Source organism: Colossoma macropomum, unplaced genomic scaffold (assembly GCF_904425465.1).
Source record: "Colossoma macropomum unplaced genomic scaffold, Colossoma_macropomum, whole genome shotgun sequence".
NCBI lineage: Eukaryota > Metazoa > Chordata > Actinopteri > Characiformes > Serrasalmidae > Colossoma > Colossoma macropomum.
The window spans coordinates 51,493,808-51,512,097 of NW_023494792.1; the positions used below are offsets into that span (position 1 = coordinate 51,493,808).

At 36.9% G+C, this 18,290-nt stretch overlaps 1 protein-coding gene across 2 annotated transcripts; it reads left to right on the forward strand.

Moving 5' to 3' along the window:
• Positions 1 to 47: 47 nt before the first annotated feature.
• On the forward strand, positions 48 to 17,656 carry slc26a3.2 (solute carrier family 26 member 3, tandem duplicate 2). 2 transcript variants are annotated; one of them, XM_036577521.1, is made up of 21 exons: positions 48 to 179; positions 1,183 to 1,360; positions 2,106 to 2,245; positions 3,109 to 3,219; positions 4,570 to 4,730; positions 4,819 to 4,983; positions 6,440 to 6,592; positions 6,814 to 6,896; positions 6,985 to 7,132; positions 8,723 to 8,836; positions 9,369 to 9,446; positions 9,658 to 9,753; positions 9,951 to 10,057; positions 11,334 to 11,403; positions 11,741 to 11,833; positions 14,715 to 14,810; positions 15,247 to 15,474; positions 15,708 to 15,762; positions 15,869 to 16,002; positions 16,219 to 16,284; positions 17,280 to 17,656. In XM_036577521.1, the coding sequence occupies exons 2-21, from the start codon at positions 1,227 to 1,229 to the stop codon at positions 17,304 to 17,306; spliced, it is 2,259 nt and encodes a 752-aa protein (XP_036433414.1). In that variant the 5' UTR covers positions 48 to 179; positions 1,183 to 1,226; the 3' UTR covers positions 17,307 to 17,656. The 2 variants fall into 2 exon arrangements, with proteins under 2 accessions (XP_036433414.1, XP_036433415.1); XM_036577522.1 differs by having other exon boundaries at positions 74 to 184.
• The last annotated feature ends 634 nt before the right edge of the window (positions 17,657 to 18,290 follow it).

The following is an 18,290-nucleotide window of genomic DNA, read 5'->3' on the forward strand; positions in this document are numbered from 1 at the left end:
ATGGGGCCCATAAATGAGGTATTGGGCCTGCTGTTAATAATTACAGGCTCAGGACATTTATTGGTGGAAATATTCTGAAAGAGCGCAGATAAACTCAGAACTTCCTAAAGAAGTGGAGGGAGGAGAATCACTCAATACCTGCAGTGATAACATAGAACTACAATTCAAAAGTATTCCAGGTAAGGTGAGAATATTATATTTGTGTTACATATGCTGCCTGATAGTGACTTTTAATGATACATTTCAGTATATTTTAATTCTTTTCTCACATCATTTTTTAATACATCAATAAATTATAATGTAACTGTGTTTAACCTACCATTAAGAAAAATGCTACATGTATATTATATAAACTTTAAATATTAATTTCAAAATACTTCTAAAACTGTATGCAAAGTTCTGTAACAGTCTGTATTTCAGTTGTCAGTTTGTATGTTGTGTGTTCACTTTTTCATGTGGTTGATGTGGTCAGCTGAACACGCTTGCTGCTTTACTGCGTGGCTCGCTTTGAGAGACTGCACAAATTTAATTTACAACAGAAATGACCTAACTTAGTTAAACCGCACCAGAACAGAGCTGCACCTTTTGTTGTGCTGCCAGCTTATTGAACTGTCCTGTTTATAATACAGTGATCAAAAGATTGCAGGATTAAAGGGTAAATCAAATGAGATTGATGGGCAATAGAGGTATGTCTGAGTGACCCGTTCTTTTAAAACAGGGGTTGAGGACAGGCCTCTTCTACACAAATCTTGGAGCATTATCATGAAGTAAAGCACAGGGCAAAGCATCAAGTACTGCATGACTTTATAAGCATAAAGATGAAACAGACAAGATCAACTATTAGCAAAAAAAAGATACTTCACTGCACCGTATAGAACAGTTTATTAAAAGCTTCTTTAAAAAATGATAATCATTGCCTTTACCAAGGAACCACTGAAGAACCCTTATTTTGAAGAGTGCATGAGTCTAAACCACTCTACATACTTTTTGTACTCAAGACATCTGAGATGCTTAGACACAAAGCACTGTGTTTCTGATTGCTCACATTGATTAAAGTATGAGTTACAATACATGCTGACCTGGTGGTCAGAACAGATAACACAAAAGCACAGAGGTTCCATTAGGTTCCATCCTTTTGTGGTCACCAACTGCTCTAGTAATAAAGGTTCTCTCCTGACACAGAACTCCAGAGAGATCCAACTCCCAACACTTTGGAGAGTGGAAGCATGACAATGAGGACATCAGCAAGTCACTATGTGGTGACCAGACCACTCTACTCAGAGGAGACCTTTGCAGAAGATTATGAGAAAGTGTACCGGAAACGAAAGACCACGCTGGACCATGTTAAGCAATACTTCAGGTAAGCCTGAAAACATTCTTTGCTCCTCAGACAGAACAGATGGCAAAGAACTAATCTCTGGTAAAGAGAGTGAGAAGAACGTCAAAAGTTTGGAAAAGCACATTTTTTTCTGTCTCTTTTTTTAACTCAATATACTGCAGAAATATTGGTGTGCATGTTGATATCTCAAAGATGAGCAATTGCATGTATTGTAAACTTTAAATTGAGAACTGTGATTTGTGACATGACAAGAGATTGGAGGTTTTGACAGCATTTTTTGTCTGAATCAGAATCACTTTATTTCACCAAATATGTTACACATACAAGGAATTTGTACTGGTGATATGACATGACTGAACAGACAAAAACAGATATTTAACTAAGGGACAATTTATATATATATATATATATATATATATATATATTATTATATATATATATATATATGCAAGTCTGAGTAGACATATAACTACTATATACAGAATTTTACAGATTGACATGAACGTATCATGATACTAACATATGTGCAGATGTGCAGTTTGCAAATAATGCTGCAGAAGGGGTTATACTTTAATATAATTGTTTGTTACCTTCAGTTTAAACTGAAATTTAAGTGTGAGGTGTCCACTGTGGTTCATGAGTGCTACAGCTCTGGGGAAAGAGCTGTTAGCTTTTTTGAACAGGGTGCATATCAGAAAAGTTAAAAGCTGACTGTACTGTTTTGATGTTCACTGTATCTGTGTGTTTATTTGTGTATGTGATACAGTTGCGATTCAAAACGTGTGAAGAATGCAGCCCTGTCTCTGCTGCCGATCATCGGATGGATGAAAATGTACAGGGTAAAAGAATGGCTGTTGGGTGATATAGTGTCAGGAGTCAGCACTGGACTGGTGGCTATTCTGCAAGGTAAAAAAAAAACTACACAGCTGCACAAAACATACAATTTCGGTGACACTATCTTGAGTGGTCTTTTTTAGAATAAATAAACACTGGGTTTTGGTTAAGGTTAGGGTAAGAATTAAGGCCAGCGTGAGGGTTAGGATTAGGGCCAGGGTTAGGGTTAGGATTAGGTTTTAGGTTGAGGTTAAGGTTAAGGTTAGGATTAAGGCCAGGGTGGGGGTTAAGTTTTGGGTAAGGTTGGGTGAGGTTAGGTTTTGCATAAAGGAAGTAACATATTAAGTCTTCTTCATGTAACATATCAACAATACAACTACTTAATGTAAGCAATGCATCAACAGTACATCTTCAAGATATTTACCTCAATGTATTTTGAGTTTATTGATCATCCACAAAGGACCACACAAAATAGTGTTACCCGAAAATTAAAAACTGTTACACACAAAAAGAATAAATAAATAATACACATCTTTTTATTACTGGCCATCTCAAACATTACATGATGGAAATGTCTTGCAATTTGCAATAAAAATGTAATTTAAATGTTTTTATTATTATTTTATTAATAGAAATTTTGAACAAAACTCATTATTAGTGTCTAATGTGATAAAAGTATCTAATGTAAAATAACATTGCTGCTAAACTGTTCACATTACAATCAATAAATAATCATTTAAAGTCTCAAAGTAAAGCGTGATAGTGTATCTTTATGAGCTACACTTAATGACTTTACAGATATAGTTTATAGTGTCAAGACTTTGTAGACTCAACACAGCTAATCAGCCAGAAACTGTGACAAAGCAAGGGTGACTTTGATCAGATATTTATGGAACTCATGTTAAGATGTTTACATGTTTCCATTTGTTTCTTAGGGTTAGCGTACAGTTTGCTAGCATCTCTGCCTGCTTGGTATGGGTTATATGCTGCCTTTTTCCCTGTGATCATCTACTTTTTCCTGGGAACATCTCGACACATTTCTGTGGGTGAGTTCCAGGCTCTTTTTTAAGTGACAGCAACATGGATTTATAAGGCCTAAAGCACTAAAAGCCAGAACACGTATGATGACGTTGCAGATTTCGATATCACTGGGTTGTTGTTGTGGCACTAAACGTACAAGCCTGCACATAACCTTTGCCTAATTTAACAACAACATAAAGACTAGCAAAAGGGCAATAAAACACTGCCTACAAAATAGAGCTACACCCAGTGACCTAGCTCGAATCCAGGTGCTATGTGCCATTTAAGGCCAAGAGTCTAATCCCAGTGTCAGAAACTGGTCAGTAGGGGTCACTATTTTTCTTTCATAAAGTGACTACAGATCAAAAAACCAGCCAAATACTATTGCTAATGAAACATGAAATACACTGAGAGAATTATAGAGATCGGAAACTTGAGGCTAATAAATTGGGTAAAAATAATCATTCCACATGTTAGCTGGACATTGAAATAATCTACATCTGTAGCATGGTGGCATAGACAGAGTTTCATTTCAGGGGGTGGCGTTGGTGGGGCTGTTAACTTTACTACTAACCTAGCTCACTAGTTTGGTGAGTATTAGTGGAGCTTGGCTGGTTACTTGCAAACAGTCAAACAGGATACTAGGGTACAACTTTACTGGTTCAAAACTGTGACGGTACGCGACTGATGGTAGCATTTAGCCATGTAAATGTTGCCATGGCGATAGCACCTGCCGAAAACTGGTAATGATCCAAGAAGAGCTTCTATTTGTTTAACCTCTTACCAAGCCATGTTCTAACGCACACTTCTATAAGCTAAGAAAAGTTCCATTAGTTTGCACTGAAGTCCTTGTAGTTACTCAACACTAACCCTTAGTATGTAATAAGCCTGGAATGGTAAGGGGTTAAGGTGAAAAATTGGCACAAGGATGCAAAACCTCAGCAAAATGTAATTAATTTGCCCTTTTATAATACAGGTTCATCCGTTCTTTTAAAAGTGCAAGACACTTTCACGGGCATCAGAGGACTTCTAGAGGAAATCTAGGGAAGCTTGGCTTCCAAGTGAGGGGGGCTAGTTTTCAAAATCAGCAGCACAGTAGCAGCTGCCACCTTTGTAATATCATTCTTATTCTAAGGATATAACTGCTGTCATAAATAAATAAATAAATAAATAAATGAATGAATGAATGAATGAATGAATGAATGAATGAATGGTGTCTCCAGAATGGTGACTTTATAGGAGAAGGCAAAAAGTTAATATAAAGATGTTTGTCTCCTGGTTCATTCTGCTTTTTTACACCGTGGAAAGTACAGCCGCCATGTTTATCTAATTGAGGGGTTCAACTGCTGCTGTCCTCTGCTTTGTTTCCGTTCCAGGAGCTTTCCCTGTTCTAAGTCTGATGGTGGGAGCTGTGGTGACCAGACTGGTTCCTGATGAGGGTTCACCAGTCAACATCACAGGCCTCGAGGGGCTGACCATGAATGAGCAGAGAGCCATAGTGTCCGCCTCACTTACCTTTCTCGTCGGCATTTTCCAGGTATGCGCATGCTGCTCCCATGCTCCATGCCTATTTATTAAGAATGGTGGTCAATATAGAGTGACAACTCCTCTCCTTTCTCACTCAGCTGGCTATGGGGGTGCTGCAGGTGGGCTTCATAGCTATATACCTGTCAGATACTCTAGTGTCTGGATTCACAACTGCTGCTGCCGTTCACATCCTGATATCACAGCTGAAGTTTGTGTTGGGGCTGACAGTACCGGGCTTCAGCGGACCTCTTGCCGTTATATATGTAAGTTTGACTGATTCTGAGTTATTCATAAGTTACTGTTTAAAAGTTTGCAATTAGTGTTTTCAACAATATAAAACCTGTTTGGTTGCAAGTAAATGAATAAAATGATTCTAATACTCTGGTCCTGTGAAATTTCACAGGTTTATAATAATTAGTACCAAACTAGCAAGCAGCTTGTATGAAATCTATGTATGGAGAATGCATGAAATTTAGATGTCTCAATTGTTGAAAAAAACTATAGATGATTCTATAATTGAGAAAGCTGTACAACATCATAAATGGGATTATAATAAAATTAACACCCAGAATGGATCATATCTCAAATCAAAATCAAAATATGGTGATCACACATCAAGGTAGATAACTTGATAAAAAAATGACAAGTAGATAATTACAGTATACCTTTAATAGATGCAAAGAACTTTTGTTGCTTCATAAGAGTGTTTTTTTGCATCAGTGACACTGTGTGTCCTTGTTCTATCATAACAGTGTTGTTTAAATACATGTTCTTCCCAAAATATTTAAAATAATAAATCTAAAATACATTTAGGTTTCTAGATTATGATATTTTAAATCAACATTGTGTATAGAAAACAAAAGTTATTAATATGAGAAGTGATTACAAACTTGCAAATTCCATACAGTAATTATCTAATGGTTTTTTGTTACGTTATTTGAATACTTCTTTCCCAGTTTTCAGGCAACTTCTTCACCATGAATAGGTTAAAAACATAAAGGGCAATTATTTTTAGGTCAAAACTTATCTCAACTTATCTAAACTATTGTAAAACAATGTCTAAGACATCATATCATATCCATGTATATTTCATCTAAAAGCTTCCTGTGATGCAGTTACAAAGAGGCATTAAACACTTCGGATGTTTGGTTTCTATGTATGTGATGAGGCAATATATGAGCCAAAAAAAGCTTATTATTTTCAAATTTACCACTTTTTTCACTGTCAATATTACATAAAAATTCAGAGAACATAAGTAATTTCACTGGCCATTTTGAATAGTAAATAAAATGGCGACACACAACTTTCTGGATGCTATAAAGCTTTGTGAATCATTTTATATTAATATACAGCTTCATTTATCATTCTAGACATCATTCTGGTTTTATATTATTGAAAACATTGATTCCAATCTCTCAAACAGTGATTCTAAACCTTTGAACAGTCATGTATATGTATTAATATATTGCTAAAAAGAATTTCTATTAGAACATGTTGATAAAGTACACAATAACATCTAGATTTGTGATGTTCCTTGGACCTCAACCTTCTTAGGCCTTTCCTTTTTTTGCCACTCACTGTTACAAACACAAAGTATGTCACAACACGTCACAGATAACACTATCTTGGGTCGGCACTAAAACAGTACATCACACGATGCTTGCGTCAAAGCACTGGTGTTAATGTGGTCTCACTCTCTTGTTACTCTTTTAACCCTAGATTCTGGAGAGGATCTTCGACCAGATCACTTCCACAAACCTTTATGACTTGGTCACCTCCATTGTGGTGATGGTGGTGGTGTTTATTGTGAAGGAACTCAATGACAGATTCAGGTCAAAGCTTCCAGTGCCTATTCCCATAGAGGTCATCATGGTGAGTGTGGGTGGTGAATTGGTACACATAAAAGACTGAAACAATCTGTTGTTGATAAATGAATGATTAATAAGTGAATGACAGAACATCTACTATTGATTTATTAATGATGGAGCATTAATCATTTTCAGGACATTAATCTCTTCAGCTGTGTTAATTGTCTTCCAAGCCCTGAGACAAGAAACACACTGGATGACTGTCTATCTTGATATCATTCACAGACAGTCATAGCGTGTGGCATCTCCTACGCATTCAACTTTAGAGAGAATCATGGAGTGGATGTTGTAGGAAAAATACCTGATGGGTAAGCAAGAAGATCCAAAAGTATCACATTATTGCCTATGTGATGAGTATGGAATGAGTAAAATGAAGCCATCTTCCACTTTCATTAGATTTGAGGCACCCGTGGCTCCGAATCTTCACATCTTTCAGGAGACAGCAGTGGACGCTTTTCCTATAGCCATAGTGGGCTTTGCTGTTGCTTTCGCTGTGGCTAAAGTCTACTCTGTCAAGCATGACTATGTTATTGATGGAAACCAGGTTAGCTCCCTCATCACATACAGTAGTTGTGGTCCATGTAAGTTTGAAGGGGTCGTGTCAGAAAGAGACCACTTTCTTTTTCTGTGTGTGTTTGTTTGTTTGTTTTGTTTTGTTTTGTTTTAAATAATGAATCTGATGTACTCTTCACTCCCCAGTCCATATATGGAAACTAAGCTGCCTGTTTTGAACTCATCATGGTTGTGATGTCACAACACTCAGCAAATGTACCTATAGCTGCCCTATTGGTACTTTCAACCTGCACTTTTAAAAATGATGGTCCTTCAATGGTTCTTTAGTGAAGAAATTTGTTTTAAATAGAACCATGAACACTCAAAGAACCCTTTGCATGACTAAAGGGTTGCATCAGGAAAGGGTTCTTCAGATCGTAACAAAAGAAGAACCATTTTGGTGCTATATAGAACCCTTTTCAAAAAGGTTCTATATAGAACCCTTTCATGATGCAAACGGTTCTGTGAGTGTTCATGGCTCTATATAAAACCATTTTCGTTACTAAAGAATCCTTGACGATCCATCTTTTTAAGAGTGTAGGTTGAAAGCACCAAAAGGGCAGCTATAGGTAAATGTGTTGAGTGTTGTGACATCACAACCATGATGAAGGGTGTACGAAGTTAACACGCTCATTTACACTAAAGTGATAGGGAGTGTTGTTACTGCAGACAGTCTGTAGCAGAGATATTGGAGCAAAGACTGTGAGGGGAAATGATAAAACAAGCTGCTACTCTTAGAGGTCAAATCTATCAAGGCAGGATTCTAAAGGATCCAGACATCCAAAGCAAATTGTAGAAGTTAGAATTGGACTAACAGTTTGTTTCACATTTGAGGTTATACTGCTTTTTAAATGAGACATAATACAGTACATCCAGTTAAAACAGAGATCATTTACATAGATCAGTAACAAAAAGCAGCCTGTTAAAGATGAGGGGATAAAGAAGGTTGGAAAATAGTCATGTAACATGAATTATGACTGTTTTTGGTACATAAAACCACACAAAAACACAAATGAGCTTCATGGGAAAATAAAGAAACATCTTATAACATTAGTGCTTTTCCACTGGGCAATGGCATGGTGGTTTCTGTTATGATCTGTACCGTACCTGGGGACCCATGCTGAACTTAATTGCCCTTCTTACTGCTATACCAAGCAAACCGAGCCAGAACATATGTTTGGAGCCATACACAGTGCGGCCATTAATTGGTCAAACGAAAACATCACCGAATTGCCACTAACACTAGCCAGCCAAGATGGCTCTTTGTTATTCTTCATATAATCCAAATTTAGAGTAAAAGCTCAATCAGAACTTGTTTGTGGTTATGTTAACACTAGCATTATGTGAGAAATAATGTGACCACCACACCACCTCCAGAGAATGCCTAATTTTACCATTACTAATGGAAAACGGACACAGGACCAGGGTAGGGATAGCTGTGGATTCTGATTAGTGACCATTCCTTGCCATGCCACACTGTCCAGTGGAAAAGTACCATTAATGGAAATGGGAAAACTAATATAACAAACCAAAATAAATCCCCATATTATTTCATTGTTACTCAGTACTATTGTGTCCACAGGAGCTTATTGCTTTTGGGGCCAGTAACATCTTTGGTGGCGCATTCAAATCATTGGCGGCCAGCACAGCTCTGTCCAGGAGTGCAGTGCAAGAGAGCACAGGAGGGAAAACACAGGTAAAGCCCTTCATAAAGAGACATTATGTTATGCACACTAATCCTTTTAAAAGACTGTTAACCTTTCATACTTCCGTGGTTTTTCAAAAATGAGAGCATGATTCATCAAAATTGCTCAAGAAAAAGGCGCAAGAACTTTGTACAGACACTTTTATGAGGTTTATAAATATGAACGGTACATAAAACAGCCGTACCTGTGTCAGTTACTGCCTGCCACAGTTGTTTTACAAGACAACAGAATTACTGCCCTCTAGTGTTCAGCTGCACATATTTCATGGTTGCAAGTTAATTTATTCAAAAACAGCCCATAAAAAAAGAGGGCGGCCCACTTTAAGATGCCTTTAAAAGATAGAGTCAAACAATCAGCATTTTATGCATGCTATATGGCACAATATTGGTGGCATATTACCTTTAAGAGGATTTAATATGTGGCCTATCCTTGAACTCTATTCTACCAAATCTCTTTTTATAATATGTTCCATCAAAAAGTAACCAGATGAAATAATTTAATGGAGGCGTTGTAATTTTCCAGATTGCTGGTGCTCTGTCTGCCATCATTGTCCTCATAGTAACCCTGGCTATAGGGTTCCTGCTTGAACCACTACCAAAGGTGAGGGTCAAACATTTTTTGTGTCTTACAGAGATGCTCATATGGGTACCTTAGTCCAACAGAGACTGTGCTTGATCTGAATACACTGAACCTGTATTTACAATGTCCAAAAGCAAAAGAGTATTATGAAACAGGCTGAAATGTCCAGTATTGAACCCTGAGCTTCAGGTAGTGGCACATTACAAAGCTCTAGTGTGTGATGTATTTGCAGTCAGTGCTGGGCGCAGTGGTAATAGTGAATCTGAAGGGGATGCTGATGCAGGTGCGTGAAGTCCCTTACCTGTGGAAGAAGGATCGGTCGGACTGCGTAAGAGCCCTTTTCTTTTTCTCGCCAGCACACACCCTGTTGAATAAATGACATTTATTAGTATGTCAGTAATGCCTAATCAAAACACCTGCTTATTTAATATTTGCTCACTGAGGGAACCTTTTGGTTAAATGAAAGAATATTAGTACTGAGAGGAACTGCTGTTATAGCTTTTTGAAATCACTGTCTCCCTTCAGATTGTCTGGATAGTCACCTGTGTGGCCTCCATCTTGCTGGGGCTGGATCTGGGCCTAGCTGTGGGACTCGGAGTGGAGCTGCTTGCTGTGGTCTTCCGGACTCAGTTGTGAGTATAAATAAAATGCAGTGCACTAATTTGTCACGAATGAAAAGCTGATATTATTTTAAACATGTTAGATTAACATTGTAAACTCACAACAGAGCAAGTACTGATTAGGCTTGAGCAAAGGATAAAATCACATTGCTGGGGTCAAGTTTAAAGTTTCATATTCTGCACAAAAAGGTTAAAAATCCAGCAGGTGGGGTGCCATTAATTAACAGTAAAACAAAAATGTTTTTTCACTGCTGGTATAAATCTGTATATTACAATCATTTAATTTCTTAGAAATACTGCCCTTTACTATAAGTTATCAGCTTCACTAGTTCAACTAGTGATACATAAAATATAGTACATACAGTGCTTTACCATTATAATAACAGCCATAATAACAACTACTAAAATAAAAAAAATACTTTTTTTACAGTGTGTGTATGCCTAAATGTTGCTCAAATTTAAAAATGTACGATTGCTATACATACCATACAATCCATATATTGACACAGTCAGAATAAAACCTTGAATTTAAATTTTTGACCATTTTTTCACATAATGTGAAAATGCCAACCACCATTTACGCTGCCTCAAAAGTAAGTGACGAACAGACTAACAGAAATGGTGTAAAATCAATTAGAATAAAAACATATTGCATTAACTCAGATTGAAAGATTTTTTTAAATTATGAGCTTTAAATATTACAGCAATTGTATGAAAACTGAGCTGCAAAAACACTGTAAATTCATCACTGTTGTGATGTCACAAGCATGAACACATTTTTACATGAACACCTCTTCAGCACACAGCACCTTAGCCTGCCCATTCATGTTGAAGTGATGAGTAGTGTTGTTACTGCAGGCAATCTGTAGCAGAGTCAATGAGGGGGGAAACGATTAAATTCCTGCCTGAAGCAAATGTATCATAGCAGCCTTCCCAAAGATTCACACAGCTGAAATAAGCGGCTATTTTATTTTCTATTATGCCCTGATATTTCAGCCCAAACGTAAGAGCTGTGTTACTTTTTGAACAATGGACAATACAGGGCATTCAGTCTGAACAGAGGTCATTTACATACATCAGTCTTAGTGACACAGCCACACAGGATAAAGAGAGGTTTGGAAAACCATCATGTGATAATGAATTACCACACAAACACTGTAAGTGGACTTAAAGGACAAAATTGAATAAATAAAAAATAAAAAAGTAAAATATGGCCCCTATCAGAATAACCTATAAGGTCTATGTGAGGTTGGTCTGGTTGTTCATAGAGATGTCCTCTACTCCCCAGCCCCCGCTGCTCTGTCCTGGCAAACATCACTGGCACAGACATTTACAGGGACCGCAAGGACTACATCAATGTGAGTCAATCATTACCATAGCCTTTACACAATCCTTTCTGTACAGCCAAAAAACTGAGACTCCTCATAAACCTGAAAAGGTGTGTCCATGCAGAAAACATTCCCTAAGAGTATGCAAAATCTGACCAGTATTACAAAACAGCCTGAAAGCTACAGTGCTGATGAGTGAGCTGTAAGCATTAACATCAATGGTGTGGTCCTCATAGATATTTGAATGCAAACTTTATATGAAGTTAATCACTGAAATAGTATAAAAATACTTACCTCATAAATATTAAATATGTCATCTTTATTTATGTAGAAAAAAACTAATTTTCTCATCTGAAACTTTACACAGATCTATGAACCAGAAGGAGTGAAGATTTTCAAAATCCCTGCACCAATCTTCTTTGCAAATATTGATTTCTTCAGAGGAAAGCTGGTTGATGCTGTAAGTATATATCCAGCATTATAACCCTGACTTTGCTCTCAAGTAACCTCTTCAATGACAAGGCCCTACTCAGCCTATTACATTACAGGAACAGTTACGCCAATGGCTTAGAGCTATCATGTAAGAAACCCTGAAGCAGTAATAAGAGGAATTCCACAGATTTTTTTTTTTTAGATTTCTGCATAATTAAATCTTTAAAATATATATACAAAGTCATTCAGAGTGGTCTGATGTGAAATGCTCCATTCTAATGAACATTACTGAGTCAGAACTACTTTACTCACCTGTTAAACTTAATAATGTTAAACTTAAAAAGTAGGTAAAACTTACTATTTCTTGTATAAAGCCTTAGTTACTCAGGTAAAGCTAGTTAAGATGAATGAATTTGAATAAGTCTTACTGACTGAAAAGTCTGGGTGCATTTTACATGTTTTTATTATTTTCGCCATGATTGTGTTTTGTGTTCAGATTCAGCAGTTCAGCCATTAATGCTATCAGGTGGTAAATATCACCTCTTGAGCAGTTTCTAAACACAGTAACAAAGATGCATGAAGCCTCCTGATTTCTCAGAAATGAGTAACGTGCCTTATCTGAATAATTTGTTCAGAACTGTACCAAACAATGGAGTTGTTTCATTTGATACCAATACAATGCACAGGGATGAGTATTTGACACAAGTTTACTAACTCAAGGTTAAGCAGAACTTAAAAATAATACTGTCAGCTCAGCTGATATCATTTAAAATTACTGGGGTGTTTGAGGTGTCTGTTGTTGGCCTTACACTATAAAAAGTGGCTTGTCATATCTACTTTAAAAATGTACTTCATGTGGTAACAAGTAATAAACTAATTTTATTCAACCTAAATAAATACTTTGAATGAATGATTCTTTCGATCAATGTAGTTTTTTGAGTTGAATAAAACTAGTTCAGTTACTTGTTACCACATGAAGTAATTTTTTTAAGTAGATCTGAAGAGCCACTTTTTACAGTGTACTTGCTTAAAAAGTATGGTTCACTGAGAAGTAGAAAATAATTACAACTCAAAAGTTATTTAAGCTTGGACCTATTAAATAACTACTTTTTTCAATGCAGTAAGTTTGCATTTTTTTACATTTTTTACTAATTTATGTTCACAAAGAGACCAGACATTTGAAGAGTATAAGGGCTCTACATCACAGGAAATGATATGTTTACAAATATGTCACCCAATGCCTGAGACATTGTTTCTGAGTTCTGGTGGTTCTGAGATATGATTTTGGCCTAAAATGTATTTTTGAGTCTATTCATGGTGGATAGTACATGTAGGGTGTTGTAATGCAAAATGGTGCCCAAAAGAAAATGCTTTTTCAGATTTACCACAATTTTATCACTGTCAACACTACATAAAAACTGGGAAGACACATGGAGGTTCACCGGTTGTTTTGGAAAGTAAATACAATGGCTATATTTGTATTGTAGACTTGGTCACCCCTGGTTCCTATCACCACCTCTGTAAAGAAAATCTGAGTCACCAAGGCATCATTTCACACCAAACCACATTGAATTACTTTGTTGGCAAATGATTGAATCAATTTATACAAAACAATTCAGTTATACAGAAATGTAGAAACAATTTGTGGAATTCCCCTTTAAGTGCCTAATTGTTGTATTGGGTGAATCAGTTTTTCGGCCTTGTTATTCACAGCTGGGGTCAAAACACAGCTAGTCAGAGTCAACTGGTGTTTTTCCACCGGGCAGTGCAGTACGCTACGATATGGTTACACATCTGTGTACCATACCTGAGAACCCTTGCCCTTGCTAGGGTACCCTTTTTGTTTGGATCCCAAGCTTGCTAAAAATCATCACATGGTGTCACTGGAGTTAGATGATCATCATTAAAAAAATACGAGCACTAGTTAGCCAGAATTTCTCTCAAAAAAAAGTTACAAAGTGTAAATCAGAAATTAAAACTTCTCCATTGCTGGCACTGTTTGTATTTAGCGTTAACCCCAGATTCGAGTGAGAGATGTGACCACACAAGCTAAAGAGAACCATACCTATATTCTTAGTTCTGTTATGTGATGGGGAAAAGACACAGGCACTCAACCAGGGTATGGATAGGCCTGGGTTCTGATATGCAGCCGTTCTGTGCTGTACCGCTCTGCCTGATGGACAAATGCTGATATATAACACAAAAACAAGGCAAAAGAAGCAAGGTCAAAAAAATAAAACCCACAAAATACCATGAAACCAGGAACACCAGGAACTAGGAAACTCTCTGAAAATAAGACTCAGAATCAAATATCGTGCAAGACTGAATATGTGCAAGACTTCACAACAAGCACAGAAAACAAAAGGACATTGTTTAGACACAAAACCACATACAGGTGAAACTAATAACGATTGGAATGAGGAGGACAGTGTTCTACACTAGGTGCAGGTGGTCACAGCAAAGGGAGAAGCCAGGGATTCTATGACAAGTTCAAATCAGGGAAGGTGAAATAACTCATTATCAATGTGTCGCAATTAAAGTATACACCTGGCTGTAGTGTTTATTTTGAACATCCCTCCATGGTAGGATGTTTCAATGGTATTACATAACACACTCTTGACTTTCTTGAGCAACACTGGTTGACATTATCAAGACTGTGACTAAGAGTCTATCAGTCCTTTTCATTTGTTTTTTTAGTATCTTTGAATATGGGCTTCTATGGCTATTCAGCTTTTTTGTTTTCACCATTTGAAACACCAAATGTGTAAGCATTTCATGACAAATGGACCAATTGAAACGGTCAGAAAAGAATCTATTTTCATTATACTTTATACAAATGCAAATCAAACATTTTGAAGATATGAGGTTTTGTTAGACTCACTCTAATACTTTTTTTTGCTGTGTTGCAGGTTGGCTTCAGCCCTTTGAGAATACTGAGGAAGAGAAATAAGGCGCTGAGGAAAATTAAGAAACTCATAAAGAAAGGAGAACTAACAGTCACCTCTGTAAGTCCAGCAGATCGTCACAGAAGGGTATTGCCCTCAGAACTTGAACCTTGATTCTCTCAGACAGACACTTATCAGTCATGCTAATCTGACGTGAAACTTTTAATGGCCACAATGCATAAACGGTCTGGTACTTTAGCAGGCTAGACTCCATTTCCTGTTTCTATCCTCCATGTTCTACACAGCCTCAAATGGTTGAAAGAAATTCAATCTCAAATTTTTGAGTACACACAAGAAAGTTTTGCATTCCTGTGAGAAAGCCAAAATATCATGTGTGCATGCTCAAGTTTCAGGTTTTTTTTTCAAAGGTCACTTTAGATGGTTTCTCAACATGTCCTTATTTTGACAAATTACTAACATGTCTTTTCACCCTTTGAATCTGGAAAGTTCTTTTAAACTTGCAATGGCCCAATGATCTTCATTACTTTATCCACAGAAAGGACTAAATGTCACAGGCTCTTTTCCTATTGACGAGTCTGAAGATGAGAACAATATGGAGGATTTAGATCAGCCGGTGGATTTCTCAGATCTTCCTGTTCAGGTGAATTGGAGAAGCGAACTCCCTGCCAACATCTCTGTTCCTCCAGTAAACATCCACAGTCTCGTGCTAGACTTCTCTGCCGTCTCGTTTATCGACATCTCAGCAATCAAGGGGCTTAAAACGGTAGGTTTATGGCTGGTTTTAAAATTGAAATTTCTCTAAAATACAACAAAGTAAGATCTGATTGCATTTCAAACTGCATATTTAATACTGTAGTGTTGTCCAACTAAACTACTGACACATTTGCATTAGTGGAAGCTTTGTTTCCCTTTGAACTGTTAAGAGCACGGTCAGTATGAGCAAAAGGTTTTGTTACATTTTATACATCATATAACATTGCATAATAAAATTTACAGGCTTTAAAAGAGTTCATCCGTGTTGATGTTGAGATCTACATCGTGGCCTGTGACCGTAAGTGTAAATTCTTATCATGGAATCTAAACTGCCACAATCATGTTGCCAATGTGATAAAAGAGTAAATATTATCTCCCTCTAACCTTTGAAATGTCATTTCCAGCGTACATCATTGAGAAACTGAAAAGCTGCAAGTTCTTTGATGATGAGATTAAGACGTCCATTTTCTTTCTGACCCTCCATGATGCAATACTCCACATCCTCCAGCTACATCCGCCTCTGACCGTAAGCGAGAAGGTATAAGAAACAATGGTGTTTTAAATGATATGAAAATAAAATTACAGGTTTAATTGAAATTAAAGGTTTAAATGAAAATGAACTTTTGAACAGGTTTGAATCACGATTGAATTACAGCTTTAAATGAAACAAAATTAAAATTTCTTAGAAACAAACATACTTTTTGCTTCATATGATTGAACATTTTTTAACATTTCAACATCTGTGCCCATACAGGCCTACAACAGCATCCATGACATGCTGTATAATGGAAATAGCAACTTGCGAAGCAGAGAAAAAACGGTGAGTGGACTTGCTGATGTATACAGTACTTTATTTACCTTAGGCTAAATGATTAGACAGTAATTGATCAATCCATGCATCACCCACAAATTCATTCTTTCATAGCTACTGCTGTAAGGTTGGATAACAAAAATCAATGACAGAAATCCCATTCAACCACATGAGAAAGCTTTCAGTTTAAAATGCTGAGCTACTGAAGTGTGGCAGATAACTGAAACTAGGCAACCAACAACATTCCCACATTAGTTTAATTAGTACCCAATAAAAAATACCCTTAATCTGTTTTAATGTTGTAACCTTCCACAAGCATACTAGATAAATATTATTTAAAAAGAATAATGTATTCAAATTTTACATAATTTGTTGGGCACTAGTGATGGACTGGTGACCTGTCCAAGGTGTATCCTGCCTTCCGCCCAATGACAGGTGGGATAGGCTCCAGCAACCCACCGCGACCCAGAAGGATAAGCGGTTTAGATGGTGTGTGTGTGTGTGTTGGGCACTATAATTTCTCATTAGGTTAATCAGAATTAAATGAGGGATTTTTGAAGTGTGTCCAACCTCGCAGTCGTAGCTACTAAAGCAGGGCTGCCCAAAGTGCGGCCTGTAGGCCAAATTTGGCCTGCGAGGACATTTGATTTGGCCCAACAGAAAGGGACCCTAACCCCACCCCCTCACCCAGTGAGAAAACAAATGTGCTTTTATACTATATATAACTTTCTAAATTCTTATTTTTCTTTGTATTTGTAGCTCCGAAGTGTGTTAGAAACAAAATTTATTAACAGTTTATAAAAATATCTTTACAAATCTCAATTTGAAACCTACCTGCCTTTTTTATTGTTTAGTCTTTATAGTCTTTGACACACCAAAAACACCACATTCTGGTCCCCCCAAGATAAAACATTTGGGCACCCCTGTACTAAGCAATGCGTTTGTGCCTGGATAGATCAATTTTTTAAAAAAGAACATGCAGATAAAAGTGTCTTTCTTTGCAGAGCAAGGAGCCAGAGACCAGGTTTTAATGGACTGCCATTTCAGTTGCTTCCCCATATGCTGGAGAACCTGGGACACAGTCTGCTGCCGGACACTGTAAATCTGAAGAAAATATTTCATTTTGAACTATTTTTGTTAATTTAATAATTTGTATATAAATGTATGGCATGAATTTGTATCGAATGATGACATGTTTACTAACAAGAAGAGCGTTTAATCAGGCGATCTTTTCTTAGATTGCTGGCAAGGAATAAACAGGGGTGCATTTTTTTGTATATGTAAATTATTTTTGGTGTAGATTTTGTTGTATAGTGTTAGCATACTGTCATATTTTTGTGTACCACTGCTATTTAAAATAAATTCCAACATTTTACACTGACATTGTGTTTCCTTTTTGGACAGAGGCCAATGAATGTTATCATGTTTTAGCCACATAGGAGTGAATCAGTATATTGTTCTTTATCTGCCTGCTTGTTGTCATAAGGTAAGATATCTTTACAGAAATGGAAGCCAATTACTACTACAAAAGGAAATCTATCTTCTGTCTGTCTTTTGTCAGGGAACTCCAGGGAAAACTACCTTATAAGAAATACCTGCTGTTCCACAGAAGTTAACAATAGGTTTTTTCAGGCATGTGATTTGGATTCATGTACAATGTATATTGTACATTTGTTGTGCAGTTATTTACATGCTGTGCTTAAATGGAAACTCCACAAGGGTGCACCTCATCCTGATTACACAGGAGATGCACTTCAAAATTTTTACTGGAATTAAATCCAACGAAGTATATGTTTTAATACATCCCCTTAGGGGGCTATAGCACTGCATAGTGTATTGTTTTGCCCACTTTGACATATTTGTTTGCTCATTACTGATAATGGGAATTAGGTGTGGTGCACTGAATCCTCCACTGGTGTGACCCTGAAAAAGTGGACCTACATGTTACATGTTCACCCACTTCTCAAACTCAGAGAGAGAGAGAGTACAGGGGAGAAATGTGTGATTTTTCTGTA

What these genes read in the sequence shown, in the direction of transcription:
- slc26a3.2 (XM_036577521.1), top strand. Translation starts at nt 1,227, where the DNA reads ATGACAATGAGGACATCAGCAAGTCACTATGTGGTGACCAGACCACTC. An exon ending in GAGGAAAGCTGGTTGATGCT is followed by an intron (nt 11,834 to 14,714) that starts GTAAGTATATAT and finishes GCTGTGTTGCAG; the next exon opens with GTTGGCTTCAGCCCTTTGAG. An exon ending in GAGAACTAACAGTCACCTCT is followed by an intron (nt 14,811 to 15,246) that starts GTAAGTCCAGCA and finishes CTTTATCCACAG; the next exon opens with AAAGGACTAAATGTCACAGG.